Source organism: Saccostrea cucullata, unplaced genomic scaffold (assembly GCF_032062105.1).
Source record: "Saccostrea cucullata isolate Sc308-1 unplaced genomic scaffold, CSIRO_AGI_Scuc_v1 ctg13069, whole genome shotgun sequence".
NCBI classification, from domain to species: Eukaryota; Metazoa; Mollusca; class Bivalvia; order Ostreida; family Ostreidae; genus Saccostrea; species Saccostrea cuccullata.
In genome coordinates, this window is record NW_026921574.1 from 3,340 (window position 1) to 13,629 (window position 10,290).

General features: G+C 30.7%; 1 protein-coding gene across 1 annotated transcript; it reads left to right on the top strand.

Moving 5' to 3' along the window:
• Positions 1-248: 248 nt before the first annotated feature.
• LOC134260380 (fibrinogen-like protein A) lies at positions 249-8,179 on the top strand. Its single transcript, XM_062742951.1, has 6 exons — positions 249-333; positions 1,983-2,114; positions 2,390-2,532; positions 2,659-2,755; positions 3,676-3,840; positions 7,885-8,179. The coding sequence occupies exons 1-6, from the start codon at positions 249-251 to the stop codon at positions 8,130-8,132; spliced, it is 870 nt and encodes a 289-aa protein (XP_062598935.1). The 3' UTR covers positions 8,133-8,179.
• Positions 8,180-10,290: the final 2,111 nt, after the last annotated feature.

A 10,290-nucleotide genomic window follows, 5' to 3' on the forward strand; every position in this document is an offset into this window, starting at 1 on the left:
AAAAATAATAATTTTTAATTAGAAGGCAAATTAATTCAATACAATTCTATTTTCATACTATCTTGTATAACTTTAGGTGTAAAGGTAATGTTTTCATACTATCTTGTATAACTTTGGGTGTAAAGGTAATGTCCAAAAATCGATTTCTCCTGCATGAAAATGGTATCTCCTTTCTCAATAATGATGAGATTGCATTGGTAACGTACTATTTAAAAAACAAATCATGGTTGTACTGCGGATTGAACAGTATGAAGACTCTACTCCAGATATGCTTTTGTGTTGTTCTTTTTTCGGTTTTCTCGAATGGCGACAAAGTTCCTCCGTCATTCAAAGGTATATGATATACAATTTTCATTTGATGATTTAATGATTCAAATTTTTAAAATAATATTTTTCCAAAATATTGAAAATCAATCTTTTTTCTTGAAATAATTGTTTGCAGTGTGTTAAAACTCATGACAAATTGTAATATTACTTGTAAAGTTGACTTGTTGATACGTACATTGTATATTTATATAATTGATGGAAGAAGATTATTCTCTTATACTTAACATTTTTTTACATAAAAAAAATTGTACATGAGAAAAATAAACAATAACAACACAATATTAAGATAAAAAATTATGAACTTCATCCTTTCTTCTGCGTTTCAGGTGAGATTTCAAACCGAAATGTCAAAACATTGTTTTTTGTTTTCTTCACTTTACTATTTTATCTAATTGAACAATTTAATGTTTAAATGTTTGCAAATAAGAATTATTTGCGTTTCAGGTGAGATTTCAAACCGAAATGTCAAAACATTGTTTTTTGTTTTCTTCACTTTACTATTTTATCTAATTGAACAATTTAATGTTTAAATGTTTGCAAATAAGAATTATTAAGATTGATAATATTTTAGATTCTGAAAAAAAGACAATATAAATTATACTTTTTGTCTGAGGAATATTCAAGATGTTTTTATGCCCTCTTCAGAAATCTTCACAAATCGCTCTTAATGATAAAATCTATAAAAATTTAAAGTAATATTTTCTTAACACAGGTTTTTGAAGCACATTTTAATAAAATAAGAGATCTTTTATCTCTCTTTGTAAAAAAAAAAGTCTATTGATTTACGGGATGTATTTTCCCTGTAGTGTATTTGAAAAAAGGGCGTGAAAAGGTATTAAGTATTTTTGTGAGCTTATGAGTTTCTGTTTACTTTAATTAACTAATGTAAATATTTTTATACCTCGATTGAATATGAAACTTGACTTTAGTAGTTTTTCGAAGATTTGAACCCTTAATATTTCTTAGAATACAAGTGATTGATATCCAACGAATGAATCTGTTAGCTATCCATTTTATACGGCATAAACTGTGTTGGGGCAGTTTACCGGTTTACGGTTTATAAAAAAGCATAAGCTGTTCCAACCCAGTTTATACCGTATAAAATGGGTAGATATTAAATTCATTGCTTATAATTTATTTTTCTCTCTGTCAAGGTAATAAAAATGAAGGATGAGGCTCTGATAGCAGTGTCTATCATCGTACTATGAACTGCTTGATATTTTCCACAAGTCCGTTTCCCCTTCCCATTAAGCCACGAGTTTTTCGATGTCTTTACTAGTAAAGTCGATCATTATTATTTACCATGTGTTTTTTAGTATTGATAAAAATAGGATGACCCCTAGTGTCATTACATTTCATTGGTCGAAAGTGATAGGTAAGTTAAGACTTGTATTAGGAAATAGAGCATTGCTCTATTCTTAATACAGTTTTATAAGATTCGAAAAATCTTATGATACACTGTATTAAGAGTGTATACACAGTACGATATTATATTATAATACAGATATTATAATTCAAATCTTGCCGTGGATACCTGCCTTAAGTCACCATGAAATACAAACTTTTAAATCTTGCTCTTTTTCGGTATTCTTAATAAATAAATCATAGATAGTCTTGAAAAATAATTTCAAATGTTTTTTTTATTAAAATTGCAGCTAAACTTCATCAACATCTGCAGAGTTCTCGCTGGTTTTGGAAACTGGCCGGATCCCATGTTAATACTGTGCATCCTGTTTCCTTCAAAGTGAATGTCGTCTCTACATATAATGTGACGAAAATATCCAAGGGTGTGTTTCAAAACGGTCAATTATTTTTGTTAAGTAGTGTGTAATAAGTCCTTATGCCAAAGGTACTAACTCTGTCTGTGTAATAGAATAACATGGTTTTTTCTCAATATCTTACAGTTCCTTTTGTAAAAATGTTATCGTTGTTTTCTTGCAAGACAGATACTATTACTTAAAAATTTCACAGCATAAAAACAGTTCTCATCTTATTTTCAAACAGTACTTTTATATTATTTGCAAATACCTGTAACATACAGTGCATTAGACTCCTTTTCAAGGTAAAAAGTATAAAGATTGTGCAACCATATTAAAGAAAAATCCAGGTCGGAAAGGAAAGGATGGTGTATACAAAATTTATCCGGATGGAAAACGGAAGAAGAAAGTGTACTGTGACATGACAACAGAAGGAGGGGGTTGGACGGTATGTTACATGTACATCCAATCGGGACATGCTCGAATTCACTAAACGAATGCACGGGTTTGTTAATGAAACCTACTTCATATCAAGTCAAAAAGACAACCTTATCAAACATGTTATATGTTTTAGGCAATACAAAGAAGAAAGGACGGCACTACAGATTTTTACAGAACATGGACAGAGTATAAACAAGGATTTGGTGATGCCTCTAAAAACTACTGGATTGGTAAGAAAGGTTTATGTAACATATAAATTATAAGGCATCTCTTATAATATGTGTATAAAAAAAAAACATTTCAGTTATTTTAAAGAAGTGAAATAAAATTCTTTGAAAGAAATAATTTCAATTTCTACATGTATGAATCGGTTCTAGTTTCGTATAGCTATGAAATTGAACAGGAAACAATAATATCTTCATTTTAATAATGATTAATATAATTTTAGAATCCATTTTCATTTAACTGTTTTTGAATAATAATAAGGTCATCCTATAAAGTAAGAAAATATCTACAGCGGCGTTGGGGTAAAGGGTTTGGATTCCATAGGGCTTACGGGGGTATATTGATTTATTGAATTCATATGTACTTTTCATAAAAATACCCTGAATAAGTTATGTACATCTTGGCTTTGTGAACGCCCTCCTCTATCTCATGGAGTATTTCTTGATCCGCACGTGTGAAATCATGAATGAAACAGGATTTTTACGATAGAGTATAACACAAGAAAATATCACGATTTTTCATCAAACGTTTGTCTTTAAGGTATAAAAAGTGTTAAGGAAATTTCATTAAAACATGTTACATGTAAATATTAAGTTTTCCCACACAATGAACAAAATACTTTTTGTGCAAAATTTTTTTAAATTTATAAGTGGAATTTGTGTGCAACACATATTTCTTGATTTTGATACAAAAATAGATAAAAGCAGACATGTACAATGGAATATAATTTATTCACGTGATGCCTGTATAAGGTATAGAGGTGCTCCATGTAGAAACTAAATAAATTTAAAATTCGACAATTTTAAAACTGAAATCTTTTGATGACCAACGCCATTTTGTCAAGAATATGTTTAACATAAACAGATATAAACAACACTTTAGAATTCAAAAATATAAGGTGTACAGGTACTTCTTTTTTACAAAGGAAATGACGCAATCTATGAGTTGACAAAGAACAAGGACCAAGAACTCCGGGTTGAGCTACAACGATTTAATGGTGACAAAGCATACGCTCATTACTCCAAATTTTATGTAGGGAACGAAGCCAGCAAATACAAACTCACTGTGTCTGGGTTTTCTGGAACAGCAGGTATTTGCTTTGATATGATTTTACACTTCTCACGCTGTTCCATGATGTTAAGGGCATCCAATCAGAATTCACAATGGTCGAGCTTTGAATAGATATATTCTAACATTTTAAATGTTAGGAAACTTATTAAATAACATTTTTAGTTCAAAATCCTTTTTTGAAATATCCCTTGCTTGTATTATTGTGGTACTCACTCGTAACGCACTTCAATTAGCCGATTGGTCGTTTAGAAAGTATCACCGGTGCCTTGATAAGCATATGAATTTATTTTTACGTCAGAAAATCCAGATCTGTCGATCTGTTCATAATGGGAAAGGCCAGCTAAAGTTTACGTTTTTTTTAAATGGCATGTGAGCGCAGTAAGATACAATTTTCTCCTTTCAAATATAGGTAGATTTTACTATAAACAGAGGGGTGGGGTCAAAATTCAATGGGAATTGGATGTAAACATGATACACATACCCAAATAAAAGATTTATATCTTTCAAACCACATTTCTTTTTTTTTTTTGTTAAAAAAAGTATTTCAATAAGGTACACATATCAATGAATATAGTTACATATAAAACTTTTAGTAAAAGAATGACTGCACTTAAGCTATGAGAGTTGGATCCCGATGTTTTGCGCAAAATAAAATTCCAAATGTCATAAAATTTATGTTTTATAGGTATTAAGCAAAATCTTAAGAGCAGGTTTTGGTATATTATATTGCATGAAAGTATTCAATAATACCGAGCGACACTAGCTTTTGAGACGGGGGTCGAACAGTTTTGTCTCATTTCTATTGTTATTCATATGCATACCAGTTTTCAACGACATTGTTTACATCGAGCCGCAACTTGGCCATTTTTCTCATTTGCACAGAATGTGTATTTTAACTAAAACTTATACATATCCAAAGGACAATGTTGGCCAAGTTGCGGCTCATATCTAATTTAAAAAAAAAATGTACCCAAACTTCGCTCGAGTTAGCTATTAAATTAGCAGGTTACGAGTGTCAGCCCATGTGACACGTTTGATATTATAATCACTTTTCTCACGTGACATTCAAATGTTCGATACGCTTTCATTGTATCAGTCGTTGGAAAATTCTTCTTATATCTACACGTACTTACATCTTCAAAATATTGAAGATCCTTGCGTACATTTTATTGGCGTTTTAAAGTTTCCTTTGACTTCTTTCACTATAGTGTTTTTGTTCGGGGTATTTTAAAGCAAAGAGGTATTATTTTGCTGATTACATGCTGTACATAAAGCAGTGGCGGATCCAGAAATTTTTAAAACGGGGGCCCAACTAGTTTTAGGTCAGGGTAGGAGCCCACCATCACACCAAAAAAAAAAAATTATTTTATTTTTACGTTACTACTAAGTCCACAATTATTATTCGATATGATTAAGATAAAGTGGAAATGTCATTTTTTTTAATACATTGTAGGTACGAACACATAATTATTTTATGATTTAGTTAATTCGCTGCTTGACAGCAAATAATTAATACATGAGTTGTTGTATTTTAAGCATTCCAATTTTAAAAGAACGTTAGATAGAGAAAATTATGCAGTGATTGATAATGTAGAAGCCGAAATGCATTTTTTTAAAATGCATTGTCCTTTGTACTCTGAATACCGATAAAAACTTTTTTGAAAATTAACTTTGCTAATAATCAAATGGCATGGTCATATATGGATTTACCACATATGTACACTGTATTTATTTCAAATTATCCTATTTAGACAGGTTGCAAATTATTTTTCATTTATGCTAAGACAGTCCATTATGTTCAGAAAACTGATAAAAATGTATTTCAGTGTCATTTTCATCTACCAATAAATCTGACAACAGACACTACCAACCTAAGCGTACAAAATGCATACATATATTTATCACAATTGTGTTTGTTTTCATGAACTTTTTTTCTCTTAATGTTCTACTCTTTACTTACTTTACATACTTACGTGGATACATATTAATGAAAATATATATATGGTTATAAATCATTTATTTTTTGTACACAATGAACACGAAACCCTCCTCTCCGCCTTTTTCATATATAATGTAGATTAAATATGGAAAACCATGTGCTTATGAACCATTTCCATGCGATTTAAATGTCTCCGCCCCTTTGCTGCAACCTTAAAATTTAAAGTGGTTCAGTTCAATTTTCGGAATTTATGGCTTAAACATGCTCTTTTCAATAGCGTTTTATGTAATTATAGAAATTATAGAGGCTTTCAGTGGATAGCCGAAAAGGTTCTAAATTACGTCCTTAAAGGTACTTGGACACAGATTTGAAGTTATTATTTTCTCTATAATATTACGACTTATATATTTTCATAGCATTTCACACAAAAATTAATTAAAAATCTTATTTCGTTTAAAAGATATTGAAATTTCAAATTTTTCGGCGGGTTTGATTGACATATCCTTGCACTCTCACAAATTTAATTTTATTCTAAATCCTTAGGAAAAGTGGCAATCTCGTTTTATATAAATGAAAATTATTAATACTATAATCCAGAAAATTCAGAGTAGGCAAGTTCGAAAGCAAATTAAATACAATATACTGTCAGTCCGTGCAGTTGTGGTAAGCAGACTGTGACGATTGAACAAATTCTAAATATCAACAATAACAGAACTCGAGCCCTGTTTACAAAAACTGTGTACATAACACGAGTGTGCTCGATTTGCTAAACTCTGTACGCATCTCTTAGTTCGGAATGACGATACTTGTGAAGGTGTTTTGCTTTCTAACATTTCTACTCTGAATGAAAATATTTTTCTTGATAAAAGTTTTAATATTTCTCATTAAAACACATCAAAATTGCCACTTTTCCTAAGGATTAAGAATAAATTTAAAATTTGTGAAAGTGCAAGGATGTGTCAATCAAACCCGCCAAAAAATTTAAAGTTTTAATAACTTTTAAGGCAGGTCCACACTTTTACGGATCCGGTTTTAATTTTACACACCAATATAAAATTTTTATTATCCTTGTCTATTGAAATAAAATCTTTTTTGATGATTGAAAATAATGTAGCAAGTATATATTTGTTAATTAAAGTGTCATTGTGCACACAAAGCATTTAATGTACATTATTTATAGGAATAACCACTTTGCACTCTGTCCATAGGATCTATATGTAATTTAGTATGTACACAGACAGAGAATTCTTAATTGCCTTTATGGACCTAAAGCTTTTTAATTTTTGTTTTAAACAAACTAACTTGAGATATATTTATCTTTATTTTTTTATCCTATATCATCTTTTTAAATTAACTTTTTTATAAGTTTTGCGAAGAATGATTGAAAAAATAGATATTCCAAAAATGGGGGTATAGGTGTTCAAAAGCCTGTTTTGTAAAATTTTTCTGGTCAACCATAATAAAGTATGTTTTTTTACTAACCTTAGATATAATTCTAAATAATTATAAAGAAAAAATAGCATATAAACATATAAGATTTTGAGGAATATTTAAAATAAAGATATTTTGAGCTTTTTCTCTGAAAGATTTTGACAGAGTCAACATCAATTTTTTAGTGTTTTCAAATAGAAATTTCAAATATTTTCTTGACAAATGAATATTTATGATTTTCTTAAGTTTTAACAATAATTGGATGTGATTTGGTACAAAACTAAATGAAATATGATGTTACACTTCTATGTTTTTTGGCTGTTCAATTTTTAGAGGTACATACTCAGAGACATGTTGCATGAAAATTAACCTGCAAAGATATGTTTTTTATGGGTGTTTTAGTTAGATTATGACTTATTCAAGATTTTCAAATCGAAAAATAAACAGTTTGACAGAAAATTCTGAAAGTACGGACCTACCTTAAATGAAATAAGATTTTTAATAAATTTTTGTGTGAAATGCTATTAAAATTTATAAATCGTGATACTATACAGAAAAAATGAGAAAATATTAACTTCAAATCTGTGTTTAAGTACCTTTAAGTGCAGTCATTCTTTGGACATTTAATTTTTTGTTAATTTACCGGGGACCGTAAGTCACCTCATCCTTCTAAAGCGTCTGTACTTTTTCCAGGTGACAGTTTGGCTTATCACAAAGAAATGAAATTTTCAACAAAGGACCAGGACAACGACAACTGGAGTAGTGACTGTGCTAAACAGCGATATGGGGCCTGGTGGTACAATTCATGTGTCTACTCAAACCTTAACGGGAAGTATGCTCAGTCTGCTGTAACTGGACCTCAATATCTGACTTGGTATAACTGGAAAAAGAGATATGAAGCTCTAAAGAAGTCTTCAGTGATGGTCAGGAACAAAACCTAGACTCAATAATGGTTAAAGTCTTGCCATGTTAATAATTATTTTGATGTTTACTTTCATTAAACAGATAGTATAAACAACTTTATGTCATTTATTTTTCTTAGAATATTTCATGCATTTATACTCTCTATCTTGTGATGGAGAACTACATTCTATTTTTTCTTAAGGCAATATTTATATTAGGGATTATCCTCTAGATATGAACAATTTTATATATTTTTTGCCTTCCTAAATACAGAAAATATAAGCAGGCCTATGAATTTATTGGTGTAATTTCAGTACATTTGTATTTTTCCAACTCAGGATTAAGGAAGTCAAAAAATTAATTTGGAATTTTAAGGAAAATATAAGTGTTTTCTCTCTCTCAATAACGTTAACTCTCTCTCTCTCTCTCTCTCTCTCTCTCTCTCTCTCTCTCTCTCTCTCTCTCTCTCTCTCTCTCTCTCTCTCTCTCTCTCTCTCTCTCTCTCTCTCTCTCTCTCTCTCTCTCTCTCTCTCTCTCTCTCTCTCTCTCTCTCTCTCTCTCTCTCTCTCTCTCTCTCTCTCTCTCTCTCTCTCTCTCTCTCTCTCTCTCTCTCTCTCTCTCTCTCTCTCTCTCTCTCTCTCTCTCTCTCTCTCTCTCTCTCATTTTAACCTTTAGTTTTGCTGGAAATTTACGTTTGTAAATATTGCATTGTCAAATTATGTTTTTAAAATTATTTATTTTAATTTTTTTTTTCTAATTTCTTTATTTTTTTTTTTTAGAATGTATTCAAAAGATGTGAATTTCGATATGAAAAAAAATTAACTAGTAGTATAATACAGTCCTGGGAAAAGGCAAAGTTTCTAATGTAATCTTTGAAAATAAGTGCAGCGGAGCTTGTATGGGGCGGCAGATGCGATAAAGGATTTACACAAACAGGCCCATAGGGAAAAAAATAAGAAACAGAAAAAAAGATGGATAAAGGGCAAGCAGCATCGTGGACATAATATTTTATTGATAAAGGATTACTAAAATAGAATCAGGTGCCAGTTAGGAAGAGTGAGCATCCGCTTGAGTGCTCCTAGTCATGATAGGGCGAACGAAAAAAATCATCGACAATTAAGCGTTTAAATAATGGCTTAACAATAAGTATGAAAAATGTCAGGCAGCAAAAACTTAATGATAGATTGATCAGAAAGCTCGGTAAAGATTACCATTGACGTCTTTTTCTTGTAAATTATTGAAATATGAAACAAATATGTTAGAAATGAGGTACTCAAATTTCAAACTCACAGGGATATTTCGTGTCGACATATGATTGGAATGGAATTCATTATTCTCAATCGATAATAGGTCATCTATATGTCTTAATGAAGATCTGAAGACTATAGGAAGTAATTTTATTTTTCATGTAACAAATTTTTGTATACATTCTGTTTCCCATGAACACAAATACGAGTATGTTTATGATAGGGCAAAATAGTAACCAAGGTAAAAAGTTGTTGGAGGAGTTAGACTCCAAAAACAACATAGATATTTTCAAAAAAATCTCGATCATCTTTTAAATATCAACTTAAGAGTACTTATATATACATGTACAATCAGATTGCTTTTTAATAAAATTATTTTGCTAATGACCAATGACAAGTTAAGATCAAGAGGCCTATGTGCCACATCGCTAACCTGAGCACTGTAGCTAGGAAAAAGTAGAAATTGGTTTATTATTGAAAAATTTAAATTTTGGCCCCGCCCTTCCCCTAGGGGGCATGATTTGAACATACTTGAATCTACACTACCTGAGGATGCTTTCTTATAAATATGGTGAAATATGGCTTTGCTATTCTAGAGAAGAAGATTTTTAAACAATTTTCCTGTATATACTAATGTAAAACTTTGGTCGGCCATTTTGGGCATGCACTACCCCCGGGGGTATGATTTGAACAAATTTGAATACACACTACCTGAATTATGGCTTTGCTATTCTTGAGAAGATTTTTAAAGAATTTTCCTTCATATTTCTATGTAAAACTTTGGTCGGTCATTGCGGCCCAGCCCTACCCCCGGGGGCATGATTTGAACAAACTTGAATCTACACTTTCTGAGGATGTTACCCCATAAGTTTCATCTTTCCTGGCACAGTGGTTCTTGAGAAGATTTTTAAAACACGCCATTAAATTTTCATTAATTCCCAATTATCTC